Here is a 27,268-nt window from a genome sequence, read left to right as displayed (position 1 = left end):
AAGGAATACATGTACACCTGGTCATTTATGCAATCATCCAATCAGCCAATCATGTCACAGCGTCATGGAGATGCAGGACTGAAGAGCTTCAGTTAATGTTTAGATTAAACATGTGAATCTGGACGAAATGTCATGTCAGTGACTTTGACTGTGGCATGGTTATTAGTGTGGTTAAAGTATTTCAGAAACTGCTACTCTTTCCCCACAGGAAATACTTACAGTACTGTGTGTAGCTGAACACAGCTGCTTTACACCAACAGAGGGGGTGAATACTTTATGCAATCACAACTTACAATAACTTGTTTTTAATAGTCAATAATTTTGCTAAATAAATGGAAAGGGAAAAAATACCTCTCTTTAAAATTAAGAAATCTATTTAAATTCATTATGAATAAGCAGAGTTCTGTTACCACCTTTAAAATCCTAAAAATTAAAATGGGGGTAAATACTTATGCCACTTAAGCCACTAAAAATAGGGGGAGGTATATATATATATATATATATATATATATATATATATATATACTAAATGAATGTTCTTTTAGGTTTTGTTACATATATAATTTGTATAATGTATATATATATATATTTGAACAAATTAAAACAGATTTGAACAAATTAAATAAAAAAAATTTAGGTGCTTAAAAATTTGAACAGATAAAATTTTAGGTGCTATTTATTCTGCAACATACAAGACTTTAGGTAGCCCCCAACTTACGAACATCTGAGTTAGGAAATTTCTGCACATTTGTACCGCGGTTCTAGGAGCATTCATAGATGCGAACAAATCACGGAAGTAGCTCACTTATATTGTACAAAAAATAGACACTGCAGTGCACCAGATACTGTACCAATATTTACAATTATATACAATATTTTCAGTGTGTAAGTAAATGTATAAAAGGTCTAAAGTCCGTTAAATTGAATGTGTGCGTGGGGGAGTGCGGGAGAAATAAATCAGCCTCACCGGTTTCAGTGAATCATTCTGGGAGCAAATGAAAAAGAAAATGTCTGTCCTGTAAAGCTGTCCTGATGGTAAATAATTCTTATTTCGGAAAATTCCCAACAAAACAGAGTTCACAGCCCAATACAGAGGAAAACAGCTCTGAGACAAAATGTCATCCGAGATTCCCCTCACGATTTAAAGACTCAGAGACAACACTGTGTGATGTCTTTGCGTGTGAGATGAATTTCCTTATGTGCGGTTTGGCCACATGATGGCAGTGTTTGGAAAGGGGACAGAGACTCAGTCAAGTGGATTGGTATGCTTTATTGTATATTTGTGTCAAAGGCGTATAAGACTCACTTTGTCGGACTTAAGAACAAATCTGACTTACGAACGTGCTCCCGGAATGGAACTTGTTCATAAGTAGGGGACAACCTGTATAATATATCTAAACATCAAGAAGTGTTCAATTCACACCTCGGGTCTGTAAGTATGTTTCCCTTGTGCTTGGTGGATTTCCTCTGGGTACGCTGGTTTCCTCCCAGAGTAGGCAAAGTGATGTTTCCAAGTTGCCCTTAGTGTGTGTGTGTGTGTGTGTGTGTGTGTGTGTGTGTGTGTGTGTGCAATGGACTGGCACCCCTGCTTGGTGCCCCTAGTACCCCTGGAATAGGCTTCAGAGGAAGCCTTAGAGTGCTCATGCTAACATATGGATTGCAAAGATGTAAAATATTATGAGCTCATTAATATGTATATACATTTTAGTACATTTAGTGAATTTTGTCATTAAAGTCATTAACAATACATAGTCATTAACAATACAGGTGTATGTTTAGCACCTTATTTTAAAAAAATCCCACTGTTATGATGGTGGCAAAATGTCCCTGCATCCAAATCGAGTGTATTATTAAGATTTTTAAACCCTGTGAAACAGTAACTTGGCTCTGAACCATGCAGGGACAGATGAAGTGTGCAAATGCTTCTAAAGTATTGATTTAGCTGTGGAGGTAGTGAAAACTCCTCCTGGTTGGGGGGGAATAAGCGAGAAAAGGAAAAAAAAATCTCCGCTGTCTCTATCTCAGCGCTTTACCCTTGAGCGGCGTATAAATTGCACAGATTTTACTCCTGCCGCGTGTGATGAGTGTCAGGATTCGACTTTGCATTTATCATAGCGGCATCCATTTATTCCTTTATAGTTTGGAGTGCGAGGTACGACCCCCATGAGACAGGGCTTTGACGGGCCTGCGGTCAGCGCACATCTGCTGTCGGATTACACCAGAATGTTTCACGCACTGATGTGACAGGAGATGGGTTATTAGACCGTACTTAGCCTTCATTCCAGCTGAGTGGTGACGTCTGGACGGGGTGCTGTTTCACTGGGGAATTTCATGAGCAAGGAGTTTTGTGAAGCTGTCTCTGTCAGTCCTCTGTCGTACCCTTTACATAATGCCTGAACTGTTTGTATTGCATTAGGATTGGATTAGGAGAAAATGAAATTAAAATGGATATTAAAGTAGTAAAAGACATTTTAATGGTAAGATCGATTGTGTTATGGGGAATAGAGTCTGGAGGGCAAGGCTATGGGGAGGCGAGTTTAATTTATAAAAACTCAATCCAATCTTTTCCAGTTGCTTTAGATGTAATTGGATGTATGACATGTCCTTCAGGTACGAGTTCTTTCTCTGCTTTGTTGTTAAAAATAGTTGAAATTGCTCTCTCTGGGTTCTTATTTTTTCTAATAACAGAAAAAAAACTATGAGACATACAAACCCCAAAAACAAGAAAGGTTTCTCTCTTTCTCTTTCTCGCTCGCTCTATATGTATGTATCTCTGCTCTGCTCGAGGCTCGTCCGAATGTACTTCTGATTAAGGAGAATGTCAGGAAGGAGAGAAGGCACGGAGACGCGTGTTTCAGTGCAACGGCTGTGGGTTAATGACACATAGGAGCAGAGGAAGTAAGGGAGTGAATGAGTGCCACAGAGTGACTCATAGAGCCCTTTCATTCCCCCGGGCTTGTGGTACTTAATATTAGCTCTGGTTGAATGGAGGGACCTCAGATGTCTGGCCGTTCACCTGATTCAAGATCTGTTCGCTGTGATTTACTAAAGCCTTCACATTGACCTGTGCACACACTTCATTTCACTAGAGCAGCTGTTTGATCAGATCTACTGTATTTATAATAACCCATATTATAGTGACTCACTGTGACGAAATAAAGTTGCTGGCAGGCTTATCGCACTTTATCACAGGAATATACGTACTGTAAAAAAAAAAAGGTTAATGAAAAAAAACAACAAATCAATAAAAGTAGGTTAATTCTTTACTAATTAAAGACTGTTCCAAAGTTATTTACTCTTATTTTTTGAATTATTATTATTATTATTAGTTAGAAGCAACATGGCTTAGGGTTTAGCACTGTCGCCTTGCACCTTCAGGGTCCGGGTTCGATTCCCGCCTCGGATCTTGGAGTTTGCATGTTCTTCCCATGCTTGGTGGGTTTCCTCCGGGTTCCCTGGTTTCCTCCCACCGCCCAAAAACATTCCGATTACGTAGGTTAACTGCCGTTTCCAAATTGCCCGTAGTGTGTGTGTTCGTACAGTATGTGTGTGTGCCCTGCAATGGTTTGGCACCCTGTCCATGGTGTACCCCTCCTCGTGCCCTAAGTGCCCTGGGATAGGCTCCCGGCCCCCTACGACCCTGGATACCAGATAAAGCAGTATAGATAAAAAGGGAGTAAGAGTGATTATTATTATTATCATTAATAATTAATATTAAAGGTCAAAATACTTTTTATTCATTTACAGTTATATTTATTTTAGTTGGAAGCCTGAAAAACAAATCTGTTGTCCTTAGCTTCCCTTTTTGTTTTCTGTCTTTTTTTAGTACTTTCTCATTTGGCAGATGTTTTTAATGGAAAGCAGCTGTACCTGTAATTGAATTGACCTGAGCAGGAGTTAGTTCAGGGTTAAGGAGCTGGCAAACGTTTAACTCAGAATTTTCCAGTCAGCACCCGAGAGCCTTGATCTCTGAGCCACCGCTGCAAACTTCTTAAAGTTTCTATATTTTCCTTTCTTTTTTTTAAAAAAACAAAGTTTAACAAGTTCTTTTGAGTTTAACAAGTCTTTTAAGTTCCCCCAAAGTTTGTCTGTTAGGATGCTTTCACATCTACAGGCTTTAGTCTGATTAAATGAACTTCTCCTCTGCAGCAGGGGTAACTTTTGGTCTTGCTTTCCGGGGAAGGTCTTCATGAGAGCCAGTTTTATCATGGTGCTTGATGCGGTTTGCAAATGCACTTGACACAATACTGTTCTTGCAAGAACTGTTCAAGAACAGCTGACCTTCTTAGTGTCTTAAAATAACAGCTGAATTTTGTTGTTGTTACTTAATTAACAAAGGTCATATGTGTTATTTCATATATTTTAATATCTTCAATATTGTTCTAGAATGTAGAAAATAAATCACTAAACAAAAACATTGAATTAGAAGCTCTTTGACTGACGAGCATGTCACAGTAGGATTAATGTATACTGCCTCCTGCATTGTCTTGATATGCGCCTCCAGTGTGTCAACACGTTGTTTCCCAGCCGTAGCCATACTTCATTTTCAAACTGTATGATGTGCAAACTGTAGGATTTGCCTAAAGATGATAAATGATTGCAATTCTCTTTCCCAGGTCACAGAAACATGCAATATTCTACAACACACCATCTTCTTCCTGTATTTTAATATATTTGCTGCCATGGTAGACACGTTTGACCAATAAACAAATAGAAATCAATTTGAATTGACACTTGGATTTATCTTTGTTTAAAAAAAAATGACAAAACGCTACAAGTATTAATGTTCCGACTGAAATATCCATCAGATAATGCAGTTTTTTATATCTCACGCTCCCTTTATTTTACTTCTCCTGCAAATTTAATGTTTGATTTTCATCAAAGAGCTGAGCAACTAGCCGGAGGAGTGTACCTTCTTATATGAGGTCACATTAGGGATAAAATCTAATTGGCTTGTTTAAGCCTCAACCAATGGAGAATGGCTGAAAAGCATGATTTTTATTTATTTATAGTTATTTATATACGCACTGAAGACGCAGAAATGTCTACTAAAAAGTGAAAAATCTTTTCTTTGTGTATTATTATACTACGATTTTAACCCATTCCTACAAGGATGAAACCTTAGCCTGATTCCACAGTTGACATTTTTCTTCTTTTTGTGTGTTTGTGTGTAAGGGCCTGATGTCCCCGGCTCTGGCCCCAGGACGTGTGGGGGCTCGGAGTTCTTTGGAGGAGCAGGCCTATCTGCTGCTTACTGAGACAGAGAGACAGACCATGAACTACTACATACAGGAGTACCAGTGTGGCCATATTGGGGTAGAGCCTCTCGCCATGGCCCTGTTTGAGCTCTTCAACACACACGCCAAGGTTAAGTCTGGAGATAACAAGTATGGGGGGGTTGGACTCCAGCAGAGCATCGCCATAAGTGCTGCATGAGATATGAAACATAAATGGTGCCAGAAATAGCTCTGAGTTTATGATTGGTGAAAATGCTGAATGAGTACGTTGTGCATTTTAGGGGTGGCTGTCTTGTAGTTTTATTATTGAAATAAAACAGATTCAGCACCTTTGCTAACCTGCTTATTTCCATAGATGTTTTAATTTGCTTCGAACGTAAATGCTACAGTGGGAGTTAAATTAAATTTTACCAAGCTAAATGGACACCTACACTACTGCCTAGTTTATGTCCCTGTGTACCATTTGCACACTAATGAGATATACACTGCCTGGCCAAATAAATAAATAAATAAATAAATCGCCATTTCAGAAGCAAGCAAAGAGAATTAAAGTGGCTGGAACTGGGTTGAGTATTATTCAACATGTCGTCAAAACCTGGAAGGATAGTGCTGAACCACTCATTTTGTGGAAAAAATATGGTTAGAAAAAAAAATTCATGAATGGATGATGGATGACTTAAACACTTGGTGAAGTTGCATGGTAATGAGGACCCACAGAATTGGGACTAGACCGCTGTGTGGCCATAAGAGACCACTTGTTAATAAGACTCAGGCTTCAGTTTGTTATGTAGAATAAAGATTGGACTTTGGAGCCATGAAAAAGAAAAAGTCATGTGATCTGATGAGTTCAGATTGACCCTACTCCAGAGAGATGGGCGTGTCAGGGTGAGAAGAGAAGCACATAAAGCGATGTAGTCATCACACATACAATAGTGGCCACTGTACAAGCCTCTGGAGGCAGTGTTATGATCTGGGGTTGCTTCAGTCGCTCAGGTCTAGGCAATAAAATGAAGTCAGCTGATGAACTGAATGACCAGGTTATCACATCTATGGAGTTTTTCTTCCTTTCCATATTCCAGGACTCAAATTGTAAAAGAGTGATTTAAAAACTGTCTCTGGGATTTAGAGGTAATGAGCCACATTTGAGATACATTTGAGAAAAAGCAGAAAGTGCCCAAATCTCATTCAAGTCTCAAAGATGGCTCATTTCTGTCTAGGAGACAAAAAAAGAGATTAACATGAGATCTCATCTTAGAGTTTTTTTGCTATGGGTCTGAGAGCATGAGGAATCAGTTTCACACATGAACTGGACACCACGTTGTGTGATTGAATGAAATCTTAAAGCGTGCAATTTTTTTTTTTTTTTTTTACTTTAACAACACAAAGCATGCAATAGATAGATATACTTTTTTTTTTTATCCCGTGAGGTAAATTGTTGCATTCCATGTATTCTTATGGATAATCCCATACTTGTGTCCATTAGAAATGAAATAACTTAGCAGTTCATGTACTCAGACTTATGCTAATTGTTATGTTTCTGTTTATATTTTACAAAATTTTGTTTATATTTTGCAAATTACAATATTTAGGCATCTTGCCAATACAAGCTAATTTGACACAATTCTCTGTAGCTAGGTCTCATGGATGACATGCTACGGTATCTGTAAGTTTGCTAGTCAGGCTTATTAGCTAACTAGCTTAAAACTTTTTTAACACTTGATACGAGTTAAATTTTGTTGTGTAACAAGAACTGTGTTAAATTGTGTAACAAGACCTCACAATTAAAAGAAAAGAAAGTAATGTCACACACAGCATGCTAAAACATATAGCATAGGAGTCTGGTGCTCTTCCTTTGTGGATCAAATTCAGCTTAATGTGACAGACAGGTGCCTCCAGAATCTGAATGCAGTTTAAATACTGTAGGATTTGATGCATTGTGCTGTTTGATTGCTTTCGATGTGCATAACTTAACAATGTTTATTCCCCCTGTTTTCTCTCCAGCTTACCTTGCTGGCAGAGGTGCGTGCCCTTATCGCTCCCCAGGATCTGGAGCGTTTTGATGGCCAGGTCGTTCATCATGAGATGGAGGCATGGAGAGCGAGACATGGAAGCCTGGGCCTGGTCCACACCAAATCCCTCCACAGCTCTCATCCTGAGAGTCATGTCCCAACTGCCTGCCAGCTGACTGCTTCAGCAATGGGCTATGCGAAGGCAAGTGTGTGTGTGTGTGTGCCCATCTGTCTTTCACTGTGTGTGAGGGAAAATCCTCTAGATAGTTTTGCCCTTTTCTCTGATTGGTTTGCTTTCGAACATGTCAAAGGTGCCATGCTTTTGATGCTTTTGATGCTGTAGCAGCCTGACGAACTGCAATCAAATTTCAGATGCTTTTACTGTACATTATTGACGACACATGACTTATTCTAAAGTGGCACGCATAGAAGAAATGGAAACAAGAAATGGCACAGTGCATTATGATTAAAAAAAAAAAAAGATTTTAGATAGGGTGCACAAGAATGATGCTTTTCTTGTGTTTCATTAAATTCGTACGAGTGACAATGTCCTGTGTGCTTTATTTGGGATTTATTTGGTCTTTGATAATCATGTCACATCCCTTTCCTGGCTAATCATCGAAGTTGATGCTAGTCATTATTCTGGGTTGTTAATTCTTTCCGCATGAATGTCAATTTATTCGACTAATAATTCCTTCTTCTTGCTGCGTTGGATCACATTTTAAGCTTGACAGCAGGAGTTTCTTAAACAAAAAAAAAACAGGATAGAAGGTCATTTATGATAATTTGGCGAGTTCTTTTACGTAGGCTGCACTGTACGTACAAAACTATTATATAGTGATTATACTGGTACACACTGAAATTGTAGGATGGCTGTGCAAATATTAAGAAACCACTGATGGCTTTGTTCAACTTTAGCTTGCGACCTCTGAGTGGCGCAGTGGTAAAGTGCTCGCCCTATCATCCGGAGAGATCGCTGGTTCGATCCCCGGGTGATGCTGTAACCTCTCGCAGGCGGAGGTCTAGCGAGAGCTAATTGGCCGAGCTCTCACAAAGGAGAGGAATGAGAGGTACTTAGTGCTCCCACATTAATCATGGCTCTACAGCCAATCAGGGGCGTCTGTGAGCTCACGCGGAAGGAGCGGATAGCGCTGTCCTCCGAGTGTTACTTCGTCCCCAATGATGCGTGAGCAAGAAGTTTGAAAATATGCGGTCGGCTGGCGTCACGTGGTTCGGAGGAAACACGTGATAGTCTTCGGCCCTCCCGACTGCGTGGTAGTAGTAGCCTTAATGTGGGAGCCCCCTAGTGACGGGGAGTAATTGGACACGACTAAATTAGGGAGAAAATCAGGGGAAAAAATAAAATTTAGCTTGCATTAATCGAACCAATATAATTATTTAAATAAGTAATTAGAATTTAATAGTTGTGAATATTTTTACACTCATGGTCACTTTATTAGTTACACCTTGGTAATACTGAGTTGAATCCCCCATTTGGTCTTCAGAACTGCTGCATTCATTTTAGATTCAACAAGGTGCTGGAAATGTTCCTTAGAGATTTTGATCCACATTGACATGATAGCATTATACGTAGCCCGATTAGATTTGTCAGCTGCACATCTGTAATGCAATTCTTCCGTTCCACCACACCCCAGAGATGCTTTATTCGATTGGAAGACATTTTGAGTACAGTAAACTCACTGTCATGTTCAAGTTCAAGTCTGAGATGATTCTAGCTTTGTGACATGTTGCATTATCCTGCGGGTCATAAAGGGATGGACATGGTCAGCAACAAAACTCAGCTAGGTTGTGGCACTTAAACAATGCTCAGTTGGTACCTTGGGGGCCCAAAGTTTGCCAAGACAATATCCGCCACCCTATTACACCACCATCACCAGCTGGAACCGATGATACAAGTCAGGATGGATCTATGCCTTCATGTTGTCACGCCAAATTCTCACCCTACGTTTCGAATGTTGCAGCAGAATGAGATTCAGTCTAGTCCCATTCCCCACATTGTCTATGAAGACAACCTGTGTTTTTTTTGTTGTTGTTATTTTAATGATTTGATTTCACTAGACATTTAAGCGATCTTCCATCACGCTCATTCAGGTTGTTTTTCCAAGAACTTTTCTTTTTCAAAGATGATAGTCTTTATCCTTTCACTATCCTTCCAGGTTTTAATAACATGTCGTACAATTCTTATCCCAATTTTCAGCAATCTCCTTTGTTGTTTACTTTGCTTGATGCAGGACAATAATTCGACCCTTCTGAAACAGAGTTACATCTTCGCCACAACTACAGGATATGTCTTCTGACATGGTTGTTTAAGAAATGAGAAGCTTCTCACTGCATTATACAGGGTTAAATACGTTGTTGCAATCTGAAACATAATAATCACTGCAGTAATTATCCAATTCATTAAAAAAAAGGCATTTGTAGCAGGGGCTATAGTTATAGAGGTGGCGTAAACAGTTAAGGCTGTAGGTTACTGGGTTACTAATCGGAAGATCAGAGGTTTGAGCCCCAGCACTTGCAAGTTGCCACTGTTGATCCTTTAAGCAAAGCCATTAACCCTGCCTTCTTCAGGGCACTGTATCCTGGCAGACCCTACGCTCTGACCCCAGCTTCCTAACTGGGAAATCTGATTAAACGGCTTTTACAGCGTAATCTGATGAAATTTGAGATGAACTACTATTTTTATGAAGGTCGATTTTTTATGATATAAGGGTGTTTTCAAACAAAGCCTACTGTATATGTTACCTCAAGCTCGGCCAAATACACCTATGAAAACCCCATTAAAATTTGTTCAGTAGTTTTTACGTGATGCATGCACAAACAAACAGACAGACAGACAGACAAAAATTCCAAAAACCATCTTGATATGTTCTATTATTCATCTTACATCCGCTCAATTTTTATTTTTTTTGCAAATATCTTCAATGTGCAGACACACCAACTTTACAGTTTTATTTTATGTACAGATAAAATAAAATGCAAAATTTTTATTTTCATGGTCATAGTGCTCTCCGAACACTTTGGGATTTTGGTTCATTTTGGTTTTGCAGGTTTCAGTGTAAGATGTAAGAATGGCCAAGGTATTATAGGGTAGAATTATTTCAGACTGATGTTGTTCCAGTGCGGCTAAATTGTTCGTGGGATGACGCAAATGATTTGTGCTTTTACAGAATGAGTGCAGGATGGATGGAAGCGTGGAGGCAGGACCTGCGGGGGCTTTTAACTCCTTACCGGAAATAGCTTTGGTGAGTACAGTATGAGAGCGAGAGAGCATGAGAGAGAGGGAGAGAGAGAGAAAGAAGCCTTGCTGTCACTGAAAGCCAGCATGCATGACGAAGCCAGATGAGTCAACCATGAGACCTTTAGTACCTGCGTTTTTTACCTCACATCAAACAGTACAATTGTGACATTTTAAGATTGAAATAGAAAATAGTGCATGATTTAAAATAGCTGAAATTTAATGTAACTTTAATGCATTCTGTTTAATTTCAGTTTAATATCATAAAATTTACATTTGAAAAAAAGGCTGTCAATTTGTATCGACAATAAAGTACAACTTCCTATACTTCCCTTACGGATAATTCATTTCAGTTATGCCCTCGTCGTCGTAGCTGCACTTTAAGCATATTAATATTACAGATACCAGACAGCAGCACGTTATGAGTTAATTTCATAATGCGGTGGCATTTTAAAATGAAATATCAACCTCTGAAATGTCAGGATGGTTTCCCTATGTACTCCTGTAATTATACAGTATTGTCCGCTTAGTGCACCAGTCAGGAGTCGGGGCATGTGACAGCTTAGCGTTGAGCCGCAACAGATTGTGAGTAATAGCACATCTGAAATGCACAACAGGAGCTGTAAAAAGTGAGACTTGGGTAAGTGATACACAAGCAAATGCAGAATTAAATTCTGGATTTTACTCAAATCGCTGTTGCAGTCAACTGCCAGGTTTTAGAGGACACTGGAAACAAAGGCGAATGTTTATGATCTTAAACCAGGCAATTAAACCAAGGCTCCACAAGTGCCCTGCACCAAATGGCACGCTTGCAGTCTCATGGTATTCGGTTGAGCATGTAAATGAGGTCTAAGCGGCCGTCGAGTGTCCCATTTCTCATTTTACGCTTCAAAAGGATGGCTCATGAGCACCTTTAATGCAATCTGCGGCGTATCAAAATGAACTCGGCAGCAATCTCTTACCCAGAAACCCTTGTGATTGCTAGCGTGGATCGATTACAGTGAATGAGTTTAGTTGGCAGCAAGGAGCAACCGCATTTATATTTAAGCCAATTACTTTATTACATCGAATATTTTAAGTCATAAGCAGGTTCCTTGTTGCTTTCTTGCCTGATGCATGCCGCAGACTTGCTGACCTTTACACTAATGAATTTTAACATTTGAGGTTATCCTTGAATAACATGCAAAAAGTTTTCTTTTGCCATTAAAGGGAAAAAAAAAACGCAGATAAACCAATAAACAATATGTATCTAGAATGAGCGATAGTTCAAATGTTTCGTGCATTATATTAACTCAACCCGTGGATGTTTGGGCCCTTCCCCCGCCTCGCATTAGTATATATTTGGACAATGTGGCAGTAAATGTAAATATAATATGAGCAGCGTTCAAGTTAAACCGGGACTTTTGATTATGAAGAATAACAGAATACAGTTATGAGAGAAGTCCCTTTATTTCTGTATATAATCCCCTGCCACACTAATGCACTTATCCCAGTCTTTCACTAATGCACTTATCCCAGCGTTTCACGTTGCTTGGGTACCATCAAGGTAGAATGTTTTCTCAGTACGCTGGAGCCATAATGGACTGAGGTCAGGTCTGTACAGGGGAATGTGGAAGTAATTCCAGCTGAGTTCCTGTAACGTGCTGGTGAATGACTGTGTGCACAGTTTCCATAGACTAGAGTTAATTCTGTCAGCTATTTTCAATTTAAGTCTTAGTCCTGGGATAAATGTCCCTGTTAGATTTTATCATATTTAGTCAATCTTATCCTATTTTTGTTTCGTCAAGTTTTAGTCAATTTAAAGTCTGGACATTTTAGTCTAGTTTTAGTCAAAGGCACCTTTAAATGTTTTACTTTAGTTTTAGTCAATGAAAACGTAACGTTTTACACAAAATTATTATCTTAACATTTAAAATGCATCTTTTCATTTGATGTTTTGATATGAATTTACACACTCGGACTGTTGTAGCTCCTATTGGTCACAACATTTCCTGACGTATTAGCTTAATGTGTTTGGCAACAGTTTACCTATAAATTAAAATAAATAAAATAAAATACATTACAACATAATTATGTTAACGGATGTTTTATTAGTTTAATTTTTTTAAACCACATTTTAGTCTTGTCTTTTTTCGTCAACAATATCGCATGCTGACTTCGTCACTGATATCTGTGACGTCTCCTCATCGTCTTGTCTTAGTCACCGGAAAAAAGCTCATCAGTGAATATTTTCCGTTATTATTTACATCAGGGGTCTTCAACTAAAATTGCTTGAGGTCCGGTAAATAAACACTCCACACCAGCTAAGGTCCGGACACCCCAAAACAGACACTGATGCTTTAGGTGTATCCAATATATGTTTTCATATGGATAAACATGTCTTTTCGAATGTATAAACAGACCAATTTACATCCTTCACAAATTGGATCTCATTTTAATGCTGTTCTGTTCTGTTCTTTATGTTGCTTTGGTACAAAATACTTTAATTTAACCAGTAACAATGTCTGTATGTATGAAGGAAACTGTGCAAAATGCCTTTATCTCTAAATCTGAACAGAACATGAATTAATTTAAACATTACCAACTTAAAAATTAACAACCCTTTACTATTTTCCCATCTGTAAAGCGCTTGTTATGGTTTCCTAAGATCCCCTGTATTCTCAGTGAACATTCATACTGTAAGCTCATTGCTGTACATGAGTGAGTGAGAGAGGACCTGTGTAGATTGCTCATACTCCACTTTAAGCTCATTTATTTTCCTCGCCCTTACCTCAGACTGCTGGGGGTAAGTTTCTTTAAAGTGTCAATGTTAAGCTTCGTAATGGCGTTTAATGTTTCCACTTTTGACCGCAACAGAGTCCGAGCGATATTATATTATATACTAAGTCAAAAGGCTTGGTGGTCTGGATGGACGCATCTCGTGGTTCGGATTCGGACCGGGGTCCGCCAGTTGGTGACCCCTGATTTACATTGACGAAATTAACACTACATAAGACGAAGTCGTCTCTTCTGCAAGTCGTAAGAAGTTATCCTTTACAGTTACTTTGCAGTTTATACTGTAACAATGAACAACTCCTGAGAATCTTATTTTAAGGCAAATATTTGATAAGCAACCGCTAATTTATCACTGATGATCTAGTCTATAGGTATAGGACAGGCTAATCAGAATGAGAATCTGTTTTTTTTTATGCCAGAGTAAGTAAAAAAGATGTACTCTATGTATACTGAGATTCTTAGAATCATCAGGAAAATGTTTTATACCACAAAAAAGACATTAAGATTGAGAAACGGTAAGAGCAACAGCTGTGAGTGGAATTTGCAATATCGCACCCGGAAGGTGGTAAAATCACAAGATTTTTTATCTCTAATAACAGCTTTACTTTCTATGATCCTGAATTTTAACCCCAGAACAGATTACATTGCAGTATCATGTTACCATGGCAACACTTAGCTAGTATTGGAAGGAAGAAATCCTGTGTAACATAAAACTAAGAAAAGCTTTTCCTTAGTTTGCTGATTTAACCAACAAGACAGCGATGTATAGAAATTTCCATGTAATTGCTTCTTCTAGAATAAGAATATGATCATTGTTCATTCATACCGTTTTCAGGACGAAGTACAATCCCGCATCGAGTCTCCACCTCATTTCAGACCCCCACCTCCTCCTGGACACGGGAGTCCAAAGGTCCAGCTCAAACGCCCTTTGTCTAAACTGTGCCAAACCAACCTGCTCTACACTGCCCCCTGCAGGATGCAACAGGAAAGCCATGCTTTTAAGTACGCGGACCCGCACATACACCCGTCCTGCTCGGCTCACACTTCCCCGTGCACTGTCCACCACAGTTCATCCCCCTGTATCTCCCATCGCTCTCCTCCTCCCTGCTCCCAACATCGTTGTTCTCCATGTTCTCTTCATCACTCCAGACCATCAGTTGCATCTCCAGGCAAAGACCTCATCCAATTTCTGATGAGCAAGCCGGAGGCCATGTTGCCGCGCCATTCAGAATCTGCAAACCGCTCACGAGCTGCAACCCCCACCCCTAGCGTGTCCGCTCGCTCCTCCCCGTCTCTATCGCCCTCGCTGCGTATACCTGCGCCACCACCTTGCAGCCCGGAAAAACCCAAGGTCACGATTTCGGCACCCAGTCTGAGTCCAAACATGGCACGCCACCACATGTTCAACGCTGAACAGGAGTCTGCGGAGGAGGCGATGCGAATCCAACCACGAGGTGAGAGAAACTTTTTATTAAACTTATAGCTTGTATGAGGTGGTATCAAAAAGTTTTGAGACTAGTTTGTATCACGTTAACAGGTTCCAGCACAAGACTGCACACACAGTCACCGACCTTCAAAAGTCAGTGTGCCAAAAGACATTGTGTACACTGTGCAACTGGTGATGTTTTGACCACATGCGTTACTACATCTGATATTGAATTATGGACAGTATGTTAGAGCAAAGAGCGAATGTGAAATTCTGCGTGAAACTGGACAAATCTGCCACAGAGACATTGTGTGAAGGCCAATGGTGACCATTTAGTTTATTCCCATTTGGGATGATGGTGGTAGGACCTTCGGTAAATTTGGGAACGCCACTTAGCCTAATCTGCATGTCTTTGAACTGTGGGAGGAAACCAGAGTACCCGGAGGAAACCCACCAAACATGGGAAGAACATGCAAACTCCTTGCACACAGGCCCGACGTGGGAATCGAACCCAGTACCTGGAAGTGCAAGGCGACAGTGCTAACCACTAAGCCACCTCAAATCCTCACATGTGATTTGATCATGCGCCGTGTCGCCCGCAAGTTCGTCCCCAGGCTGCTGACCCAGGAGCAGAAAAAACAATGCACCAAATCTGCCAAGAACTCCATCAGTGTGTCATGGATGACCCGTCCCCATGTTGAGACGATAAAGACAGAAAAGGGCGAGGCAGGTCCACAGCTCGACTAAGCGCATTCTTATTATCTTTTTAGAAATTTACGAGATTGCGGATCAAGAATTTGTCCATAGGAGCCAGAACGTAGACAGTGGATTCTCCTGGCAGGTTTTTAAGGCGTCTGAGGGAGGACATACCGCTAAAGCGACCAGATATGTGGCGCATGAGTCTCAACACTTTTTGATACCACTTCGTACTATAAAGTAGTATTTAAATCGAATATTTTTTAAATCGATTAAGTTTAGTTGACATTGGCCTTAATGTTGTTGCCAATTTAGCTGCTATATTTTAAGTATTATTTTATAGTTGCATAATTAAAAATCTGAAGAAATATCCTGAAAAGGAGTTTCGTTGCTCCGTTGCTTAGTATTGAACAAAACATACGGGTTACAAAGAAGAAAGAATAGCCCAAATGTGAACAGACAGTAAATTTCCTTTATAAAAAGTGTGTGATCACATTTCCGCATTGATGCTTGTGTGTTTATGGATTCGTGTCTATATTCATTGACGTGTGGGAGTGTGATGTGTGGCTGCACTTTTATTCCTCTGAAGCCGTAGGTGTTTCATACTGTTTTGTAAGCTTTCATTGCAGGTACAGCTACTGCGTTATCTCAGTGTGTGTTAATATGTGTGTGTGTGTGTGTGTGTGTGTGTGTGTTGTCAGGGGCTACTTTATCCCAGCTCTCAGATAGTGGACAGACCCTGAGTGAGGATAGTGGCGTGGACATTGCAGAGGCAGCGGGAATGTGCAAGGACAGCAGTCCTCGGCCTGGTAAAGCCGTATCCCAGAATGCATCAGGAGAGCCTCAGGGGGCGGAACGAACAGGACAGATTCCCAATCACCAGGTGAGGACCAGCGTGCCCGACATAGCCGAGTGATACAGACTAAAAATATTTTCTTTAAAGGATGTCTTTATTACACATTTATAAACATAAACTGGTCTACCGAAAAACATGTTACTATTATTATTATTATTATTATTATAATTAGCATTATATTCAGGAGATAGCGAGGTAATGGAGCAAAGATGCTACATGATTACTATTGCACAATGCATAATGATACCAAAGGTTAGCAACAATATGATGCCCGAGTCTTAAAATTGCTTCAAAGGACAGTCGTCACCAGGGACAGAATCACCAGGGACGTCCCAATACGATATTATGGCGATACCCAGGCGCTTATTTATTTTGTATTGCAATTCTGTAAGATTACAATTTTATAAATGTCCTGATTCAATATAATTTTTTCTTGATTTCGTTATAATTGAGCTGTGTGAATAGTTTAGAGCGTACCACCTGCAGGATCATTATTAAACTGCCACGTTTTACCACCTCAAATGCGAACATATATAAATGTTGAATTATTTGTATAAAATCTATTTTGTATTCAGTTTGGCGATACACGAATGTCCTCACAAAAGAACTGCAGGGGTTGCTTCAGTTGCTCTGGTCTAGTCGAAGCAACGTTCTTAAAAATAATAATAAAGTCAGCTGACGACCTGAATGTAGTGAACGACCAGGTTTTCACATCTATGGAGTTTTGCTTCATATTCCAGAGATCAGTTTGTGAGAATGTGGTTCTGGGAGCACGAGGAATCATTTTCACACATGAACTGGCCACCACATTGTGTGCTCTAATCAAAGCTAAAGGCAATCAATGAAATCTTAGAGTGTGTGTGTGTGTGTGTCTTTGTTTTGTTTTGTTTTTTTGGAAAGGCAGTGTACAGTTATGGCTAAAATTTTTATTATTTAATATTCTATCTTCAAATGATTATAAAATGATGACACCAAGGATTTAATTCTGTTAGCTTTAAACATGATCTGAGTCTATAGTCTTATCTAAGTCACTTTTGATGACCTTGGAAAATAGGACAGAAAGCCGAATATATATGGAGAATGATAGATAGATAGATAGATAGATAGATAGATAGATAGATAGATAGATAGATGGATAGATAGATGGATAGATGGATAGATAGATGCACTCTTTCCCGATATCCAATAACGATGCAGATAGGGATGAAGAGACAGGTTGTACAGTAGATTTAATTAAATATTTAAAATATTTTTTATTATATTGAAATATTTTACATCATTATACTAGTCAGTAGACACAGGGTAAATGTGAGAGCCGACCAAAGTTACAGTGAACACAGTACAAAGTTACTAGTGCACTGATTAAAAACTACCATATATGTGAATAATAATCATTTAAAAAGGACATAAATGAATAATACTGATAGGCAGCTCGGTGGCGTAGTGGTTAGCACTGTCAACTTGCACCTCCAGGGTCCGGGTTCGATACCCGTCTCTGTGTGCATGGAGTTTGCACGTTCTCCCCATGTTTGGTGGGTTTCCTCTGGGTACTCCGGTTTCCTCCCATAGTTCAAAGACATGCAGATTAGGTTCATTGCTGTTCATGAATTGCCCATAAAGAGTAAACGAGCATGTGTGTGCGTGAGTGCGTGTCCTGTGATGGATTGGCGTGTTCAGGTGTGTATGCCGCCTCATGCCCTGTAGGCTCCTGGAAGAGGCTCCGGGTAGCCCGCGGCCCTGAATACAGGATAAAGCAGTGTAGAAGATGAGTGAGTGAATAATACTTATAGGTAAAATGAAGTGAAATGCAGTGCAACCTTTGATGTAGTCGGTGTATTACGATGCAGTTGTATTCGTGACAAAATAAATACAGTGCAAATGGAAATAATTGTGCAAAGAACAGCATGAAAGTACCAACTGACTGGATCTGTGTGTATTGGCAGAATGTGTAATACTGAGAGTTTAGATACCGAGAGCAGACCCTGAAGTTAGAAGATGAAAGAGTTATGCGTGTAGCACCGTGATGTATACAGGAAAAGAGCCTTAAGCCCAGATCCCCCAGTACACATCCTCATGCCCCAGTAGAGAGGTGTCGAAAAACCGACTGGCTCTCAGGACAAAGGGTTTCCTGAGGGTGGAAATAACCGTGAGGTGAGTTTCAAATGAATAATCTGAAAAACATTTCAAAAAGTATCAGGATTTTTTCTTTTCTCCCTCAAGGACTCGTTAAAGTTTTTAGAGATTTAATTAAAATTTACTCAACATTAACAAGACAAAAACTTCCGGTTGCCATGACACTGGTGTTGTTTTAAAGTGATCTGGAAAACAAGCATTGCAATAATTAAATCGAAATCTGTTATGTTCATACATAAAATCAGAAAATAATAAGTAAATGGTTTTGAATTGTGCGATAGTTATCGAAGATGTATATCTTTAAAGGTAAAACCTGAAATCTTGCACCGGTTGTGAAATAAAACAAGACAGAAACAAGAGAAAAAAACTCATCATTTTTGATTAATATAATTTTTGTATTTTGGTTCTTGTTTATGCTTTAAATGTTCAAGATAAAATAAAATCGAGGTAAAATATATAATGAGTCGGTGTTACAGTATTGTGTAGTTCTTTTGTTATGCTTTCCTCATGGGTCCTTTCCGGGAAAAGAAAGGAAAGAAAAAGAATCTAGCCCTTAAATTTCAGAGCTCATCAATTATAAAAAAAAAAAACCTGAGGAAGTTTCCGGAGTCAAAAGTTCTAACGATTAGTACAATGAAGACGAGAGTGTGTTTGAAGAGACAGGAGCCAACAGGTTTCTCTTGAGCTCAACCCCCAAAAAGTTAAAAGCAATCACGTGTAATAGCTCTATCAAGCAGCGAACTGTTGAGCCTCCTGACGACTCACTGATGATCAAAGCCAGGGTTGGTAGATCGTGGGTGTTTGACGGGATTTTTAACGTTCATTATTTATTCTCTTTTGTACTCATATCTTTCTCTCCATCTCTTCCTTTCTGTTTCTGTGTGGTTTATGTTTCTATAGCCTGGCCAGTCTGTGCCCACCTTGGTACGGGTGTCCAAGAGTGCTAATACACTGGGCATCGCCGTGGAAGGTGGCGCCAACACCAGACAGCCTCTTCCGCGCATCGCAACTATACAGGTGTGTATCAGCATCACCACTGACTTGATCCAAACTACAGCCGTTTATTAATGTGACTAATTCGGTGTTAAACGCTTCCGTTAGGGCGATACGCTTTAAACCAAAGTCGAGCCGGTTTCAACTTCTAAACTCTACGACGGCGATAATGAGACGGTCTGTTTAACCAACCATCAACCAGCCAGGCTCAGCCGGAAAGCCGCTACGGGACATTATGGTCCTTTTAAAAAGCAATTTTCTGGTGGACACTTAAGCTGTGGGTCAATGGAACAGCGTTGCTCGTATAACTGCCTGTTAGCCAATTAGTCATGCGATTAATAGCCTACAGATCATTCGTGCTACGGGATTTAACTGCTTTACTATTAACTTTACCTCTTTGACCTCTGGATGTGATAGTCTTCTGCCTGCAGTAGAACACTTTTCGCTGTCTCCTTTTTTATTTTAGTTTTTTTCCCCTGTTGGGGAGACTGTAGTGATCGTGAGTCGGAGTGTTTTACATGGGATAGTTGTGATTTTAAAATGGAATCATAAAACATAATATTAGTGATATAAACAGCTAGACAATTAAACTATTAGAACCGAGCAGTGCATTACACTTTATCATGAGTGATTATTCGTCTCATTATAAGGATGATGCAGAGCAAACCATCCCACAAGCTCTTAAAGGTCCCATATTGTCCTATCTTTCTTTAACAAGTTATTAGAGCTCACCTGAAGTGTGTGTGTTAATGCCTCAGCTGAAATACACCTCACTTCCTTCGTGCCTCAAACTCTCTTTATTGTAGTATACAGTATGAGGTCACATAAGCGTTGGGGGGGGGGGGGGGGGGTTGTTATGAGGGGCTTGGTTTAATACTGGTCAATGCTAAAATAAAAAAAGAACAACAAACAGGGAATGTATTTTTCTCATGTCACACACACCCCAGACCCACCAGAATGTCTTAACATAATTAAGAAGTGAAATTTTCTTAATAGGTCCCTTTTAAAACATTTTAATTCCCTACTGCCTTGTTGAGTTCCTGCTGTTTTTTTCCTTTGAAAACAAATGACAAATAAAAAAAAACAATTAACTCTTCTGTTCAAATTTTGTTATATACAGTATGTTTATCTTGTCTACATTATTATGTACGAAACCATTTTATAATTCCAAACATAATCTAAAAAATAAACCATTTTAAAATTTTGGGACTTATACATATTATTATTATTATTATTATTATGAAAAGAGTTACATGAACGAACCCTCTGTTTTCACTCAAACAACTTCAAGCTTCATATTTAATGTCAAATGAACAACAACAAAAAAAGATTAGCATTACAATTAATCTGCTCTTTGATTGCCGTGAGTTTCATCAGTGCCGAGTGCCGTGTCGAACCCCAGCGACGACCTCTTGAGATGCCATTTTCATGATTAGAACACAGCACAGAGCTGTACAACACTGTAGTGCTGCTTGTTAAAGACTCTTATTCACCCACTCATGTGTCACATGTCGAAATCGACCGTGACGACAGTGTGGGAAATCTGTCTCGAACATATGCAAAAGTTCTGGGCTGTAAGATTAAAGTCAATTCTATTTATTTATTTATTTTATTTCACACACTCACTCACTCACTCACACACTCACGCATTGTCTATTCGGCTTGATCCTGTATTCAGGGTCATGGAACCTGAAGCCTATCCTAGGAGACTTACTGTAGGGCACGAGGCGGTCTACACCCTGTCATGTCTTTATAGTCCTTGTTTTGTGCACTTGGGAACAGTCATTTATTAAAGAGAAAAAATACAAGGACATGTTATACAGGCATGTGCTTCTAACTTCTAATAAATCAAATGTGGGTATCATATTGTAGCTGAATTTCCTTGAGGTGTGAATGAGCGCGTCATGAATCCGCCCTATTCCAGCGCCCCTGTGTTTGATGTCATTGCTGATTTTCTGTGTCCAAGTGGTTTGATTTCATGTTTTGATTAGTTTGTCTATTTATACCTGCTTGTTCCGAAGTCTAGTTGATTGTACGGTGCATTTCTGAGCATTGCTTCCTGTTTCCTGTCTTTCATAGCATTTGTTTCTTGTATGATTTCCTAGTTCCAACCCACGCTCGTGGTTAATGCTGTCTGCCTTTGATTTGACCCCTGCCTGGAGTAATAACTGTAATTAATGCGTTATTTCTATATGAACTACAGTACATGCTGGTCTTATGTACTTGCATTCTGCTGTACATTAATGAGTGTGTTCATAGAACAAAGTTTTGGGTACATACAGTAGTACCAGTATGAATTTAAAACTTTCACCCCTGTTAATTGCAGTAATTGCCATGCGCTAGTTTTGCCATTCGCAATTCGGGTATGTGTTGGCGGAACAAAATGACTGATTAAATTAACAAACTAATTATGATCTGATGATAATAAATGGAGTTTTTTGCAATTGTTGTATAAAAATAATATCACACTCGAGGTCATGCTGTTGTGCTGGATATCGGCACGGTTATGATATCTTTGTCAGCACCACAACCATGTTGCTATTCAGTACAACAGCACTCCCTCTCATGTGATAATGCTTAAATAAAGCACACAGGTGGTAGTGTTTTAGGAAAAGAATCGTTGGTACTCTCTTTCCAGAATTAATATATAATCTCGAAGCCTTTCCTTCCTTCCTTTATTAAATCATTTGTTTACTTCCTTTTATTGCTTATGTTTAATACTTATTCTCAAAAACTTTTATGAATGCACTGACACAGGAGACTTCTTCCATAAATGTTAAAAGCCTTTTAATGTAAAACCTCATACCAATGCTAATATTTTCTTTGTTTAATCAGAATTTTTTTTTTTACGTTTGTTAATTAAATTTAAGTCAAAAATAGTGTCCGTCTTTCAACCTACAAGTCCATGTGTAAGCTGTTCTTATAGAAGCCGTCACAGGTCGGCTAATTATATGTATATATATATATATATGTATATATATACTGTAATAGTCAGTATGTGGTGAAATTCCCATTTTAAATAATACACACCACTTAGGTAACACAACACCACATAAAAATGTAGTTAAGTAAAGTTACAGCTGTAATTTAGGGCAGAGTAAAAGTATTCGCTGATAAAGAACTCAAATAAAGTACAGGTATGTAAAACATGTACTTAAGTCCATTAACAAAGTAAATAAACCCTCAGTTACCTCCCACCTCCCGGAAACCATAACCTTTTATGACTATGCGAGGGCATCAATATATACACACATATGAACACCTTCACCAATTATATTTGAGGATTTGTAAACATTTTACTCCGAAAAAAAATAATCACCTGACGTATAAACTGTTTAAAATCCAAGACAAATGTTTCCTTTCGTAGGACAATGTCTTATGAAAAGATTTTGGAGCTCAGCTCTATGTGCTATTGGTATGTCAGAGTTATAGATAATGGCGATGATGTAACGTACACTGGCAGAGGAGGTCAATTAGAAAAATGAGCAGTTGAACATTTCTGCAGTATTTCTTGTACCTTTGGCAGATTGTGAAAACTCCAGCATAAGAATCTAATTTATTACACCATGACAGCAGCGCGGAGAAAGGTCACACGATCCTTATCTCAGGGAGAAAATCTGTCACCTAAATCGTTTGCTAAATCAAGTTTAAACTGAGATTTGACAAAAAACGTCCCTTGTGACAGATGATGCTTGTTAGAATAAGACATTATAAATGTTTATGACGGGGTTGTGTCAGTGCTCATTATGTCTGTGTCATGTACAGTCGTTCAAAAAAATGTGGGTCTTGCACAAGAAATCAGGCTCATGACGGCATCTTCCTAGTTACCTCATCTCCGCTGTGAACGGTGTTGCCAACCACAGCGGTACCTCGGCATGCAAATTTAATACGGTCCGGAGGCGAGTTCTTGAGGTGAAAATTCATATTGCAGAACGCATTTTTCCATAGGAAATAATGCAAATGCAGATAATCCGTTCCAGACACCTGAAACTATTACCAATTTTCAACACTATAATCATATCTTTGCATATAAAAACAATCAAAACATTTAAATTATGTAAAATATGAAATAAAAAAATGTTAACCCTTATTTTACCTTAACTTAATGATCACTCTTGGCTGAAAAAACAAACAAACTGAAAGTGGCTCCCTTTTTTTCTTGCTACCATCCTTGCCAAAATTCTTGGTATCCATAGTGCTATGTCTTTGCTAAATCTTGCACTAAATGCAAAAAAAACCAAAACACAACAGTTGTGTAAACTTGCGTCTTTTTGCTGACGCTAACAACTTTTAAATGGTCCTGGATTCACAACCAGATCTACACGAAACCAGATGTGCGTGCAACCAGATGTGCGTGCAACCGGAAGTACGTGTGTACCAAAATGTTTTATATTCAGAGGCAAAATTCTTGCAAAATTTCAGTTCTTAAGGCAAAAAATTTGTAAAGACCAAGGTTTGTATGCCAGGGTACCACTGTATTTTCAATGGAAAGTAGCTAAAGCCTACTGGAAAAGTTGCTAGATGTTGGTAAATAACATGCTACAGTACGTGCATCATCATGCAGTATTTGTCAAGCCATTAGCAGCAGACAGAGAAGGTTGCGTGCATACAGTAATCGACATTAGGTCATTTCTTTCTCTATGCAGCTGAAGCCAGGGGGTGGAGCCGAGCGCCATATTGGTCTACTTAGTGTCATGGTGAAGAGTTTAAACCGCCTGGTTGTGTCGCTGCCACCAGGTTGTGAGCTTAACTCGCTTCTGATAAGGCCACCTTTGGTAAACCAATATGAGATATGAGGCTAGACTAAAGACCCCTTGAAAGAAAGAACCTGTCCAGCATGCCCAGGTTAGGGTGACCAGGACCCACCACCTGAAACCAGACCTTGGAGTTGTGTCCAGAGACGAGCCTTGGCGAGAATGTCATGGACTTAGATGAATTAGATGCTTGAAAAGACGACTTCTCCATTCAAATGAGTGACAGTGTGTGCAGTCATGTAAAGCAGTCAAATTTATGTTTAAACAGACTGTATTGTTGAACATATGACATTCTTGCTGGAGTTAAGAGTCCTCCAGCTTTTGCCAAGGCATGAGCAGTGCGTTATGGAACTGTAGGGATGGTGCTAGGAGTTCACTACCTCTCAGGTCTGCAAAGCTAATAAGTGCTGATGAGAGAACAGAGGTGCAGCCATGGAGCTGTCAGGACTGGCCTGTGTCCAACCATCTGTCCACATCTCTCTCTCTCTCTCACTCTCTCTCTCTCACTCTCTCTCTCACTCTCTCTCTCTGGCTCTGTTTCTCTCTGTGGCAGATTGGAACAGTTCGTCTACTTTGACACGAGGCTAGTTAATGACTTCATAATACAAAGTGCCACATCAGGCCCCCATTTTCCCCTCTCTTGCACCTTTTTAAACAATTGTCCAGTCTCCAAAAAAAAATCCCTGGTGTATCTTATTTTCAGTGGCCAGTTCAGTTACATTTAGTGTATTTTAATTACAATTGAATGTTTTAATGGTCATTTTGAACAAAATGTTTGTAAAAAGATTTAGATTTAAGGCATTTAACTAAAAACTGGAAAATATATTAAAAAAAATCACTTGATAATAATAATGATAATAACTAATTAAATAAATATAAGAAAACTAAAAAAGTAATATTTAAAAGTTTGTAATCATGTAACATGCTATAGTAAACGGACTGTAAAGTCACAAATTAGTTTCAAATAATATTATAAAATTAATAAATAGTACATTTGTAAGTGTGAGGGGTGTTCAAGTCAAACCGGGACCTGTACTGAAATTTCTTGTGAAGGAAGGCTGATTGACATTTACAGACCTTAAGTGCAGTACACTGATGAGTCTCTTAGTAAAACATTTAAAATATTTTAAAGAAGGCCGATCGTTAAAAAGCAACGGATATCTTGTTGCCACCTTGGGGAAAAGACGCATCGGTAATTGGGAACTGTACAATCAATCAAACAACCTTTTCACATTACAGGGAGTTATTGCTACTTTTGACAGCGCTCCAAGTCATCTCCACATGTTTGGGACATTAAAGGAGTTCCTGGGAGGCCAGCGTTTCGGCCACCTGAGGTCTGGCAGGAAGTCTGATCATGGCTCTGGTGCACTGAGAAAACTTTCTACCATACATTAGTGTAGCTGGGGATTATATAGAGGGATAAAGGGAGTTTTTAACTCTCATAACCGTGTTTTTTTTCCCTGCAGAATCAAAAGTCCCAGTTTGGCTTGAACAGCCCTTGTGAAAACAAAGAAGCAAACAAACAAATGAATAAAATAGTTAAAATTGTATTATTTTGTTCTTTCTCTCTCGTTTTCTCAGAAAGGGGGCTCGGCTCATCTATGTGGACGGTTGCGCGTAGGTCAGGTGATCCTGGAGGTCAACGGGATGTCTCTCAAAGGCATGGAGCATCGAGACGCTGCGCGTGTCATCGCAGAGGCCTTTAAGACCAAAGAGAAGGACTACATCGATTTCCTGATCGACGACTTTAATGTTGCCCTATAAAAGGTGACAGAAACGTTACATGGACCTCGATAGACATTGCACCTTATTAAACATGGACACCAGTGGACAGTAAGGACGAATACAGGAGGACTTGGGCGAGCTGGAGTCCCACAAGTTAAAAATATCCTTCATCTTACCCAGTCACGCTGCCTGCTTATTTCAGGGTCACTGAAATGAGGTCCTGCTTTGCTTTCATGCTGTATTTGTGTCCCAAAAGGCATCCGGGATCCGTGCGTGTTTGTGAGGTAGGAATATGATAATAGGACAAGCGCCGAGGTTTCAGGTTGATTATTAAAATCCATCTTGTGGAGCAGCAGGAAAAACCAAAGCTTGAAATGACTCGCCTCTGCCCCGTGCTCAAGGACATCCCAGTGCAGACCGGAGATAGATGGAGAGAGCTAATGGATAGTGCTTAAAATCCACTTTGTCTGAGTATGAGCAATATGGGCGGCTGGTGGCTTGCCCTCATTCCGCTCCCTGTCCCATATTTTAAATAATGATGGAGAGTTTATAGCACTTTGGATGCGGCTGTGTACATGGGCAAAACAATGCTAGGCTTATGAAACGCTGAAGAAGACTGTTAGCTTGAATATCATTTCTCATGCAGTGCCAAAAAACGAATCTGACGCACAAATCACACATCACAACCTGACTCTTAGGAATGATTTATTTGTACTGGTCTAAAAAATGGGACACACTTAAAGAAGCATTTAATACTATATCGAGCCCTCTACTGTCTGTGAGTGGAACTGCACGTGCCGCGTAAACATTGACAAACAGGCTCTTACCGAAATTATATACAACGAATTGCAGTTTGAAAAAAAATTCTGAGATTCAGTGTCATAGCTGGGGGCGGAGCTTATTTATGAGCCATATAAAAGTAAAAAAAAAAAAAAAACAACAACGACTATCCAGACCTTTGAAAAAAAATTTTTTTTTACTTTGAATTAATTTAAATATTAAAGAGCTATCTATAAGCACTTTCATACATTATAACTGGCACCTTTATGGGAAACGATATTAAAAATGTGCATGATGGGATGTTACAGGATGATGTTTGTGCACTTTAGGGAGAACCATTAAGAGGCTCTTCTAGCGAAAAAAAAACAAACAGGTTAGCCTATTAAAAGTAGGTAAAGGAGGGTCGAGATGAATATCTTCACCAGAGTTCGTATTACTTTCTCACAGCCCATATTGGTGAGTTTAAATGATTCTCACCCTCAATATAGAGCAATATTAGAACGGTAAGTGATTTTTTATTTTAAATATTTTTATCCTTAGTGAAGCAACACTACGGACAATATTTATGACTGCAGTGTGTTATTGTTTGGGAAGTGCACTATATATCAAATTTTTTTAATGGCACTTC

At 39.2% G+C, this 27,268-nt stretch overlaps 1 protein-coding gene across 1 annotated transcript in view; it reads left to right on the top strand.

The window, feature by feature from the left end:
• whrnb (whirlin b) overlaps nucleotides 1–26,801 on the top strand; it is a 91,505-nt gene extending 64,704 nt beyond the window's left edge. The window contains exons 6-12 of the mRNA XM_053481667.1: nucleotides 5,176–5,367; nucleotides 7,239–7,448; nucleotides 10,435–10,509; nucleotides 14,113–14,731; nucleotides 16,101–16,282; nucleotides 19,289–19,405; nucleotides 25,717–26,801. Coding sequence (XP_053337642.1) covers nucleotides 5,176–5,367; nucleotides 7,239–7,448; nucleotides 10,435–10,509; nucleotides 14,113–14,731; nucleotides 16,101–16,282; nucleotides 19,289–19,405; nucleotides 25,717–25,899 — 1,578 coding nt within the window. The 3' untranslated portion in view covers nucleotides 25,900–26,801. The remainder of the gene's footprint in view (nucleotides 1–5,175; nucleotides 5,368–7,238; nucleotides 7,449–10,434; nucleotides 10,510–14,112; nucleotides 14,732–16,100; nucleotides 16,283–19,288; nucleotides 19,406–25,716) is intronic.
• Nucleotides 26,802–27,268: the final 467 nt, after the last annotated feature.

Source organism: Clarias gariepinus, chromosome 21 (genome assembly GCF_024256425.1).
Source record: "Clarias gariepinus isolate MV-2021 ecotype Netherlands chromosome 21, CGAR_prim_01v2, whole genome shotgun sequence".
Classification (NCBI taxonomy): domain Eukaryota; kingdom Metazoa; phylum Chordata; class Actinopteri; order Siluriformes; family Clariidae; genus Clarias; species Clarias gariepinus.
Note: the sequence above shows the minus strand (reverse complement) of the source record. Positions and strands in the feature narration are given on the sequence as shown.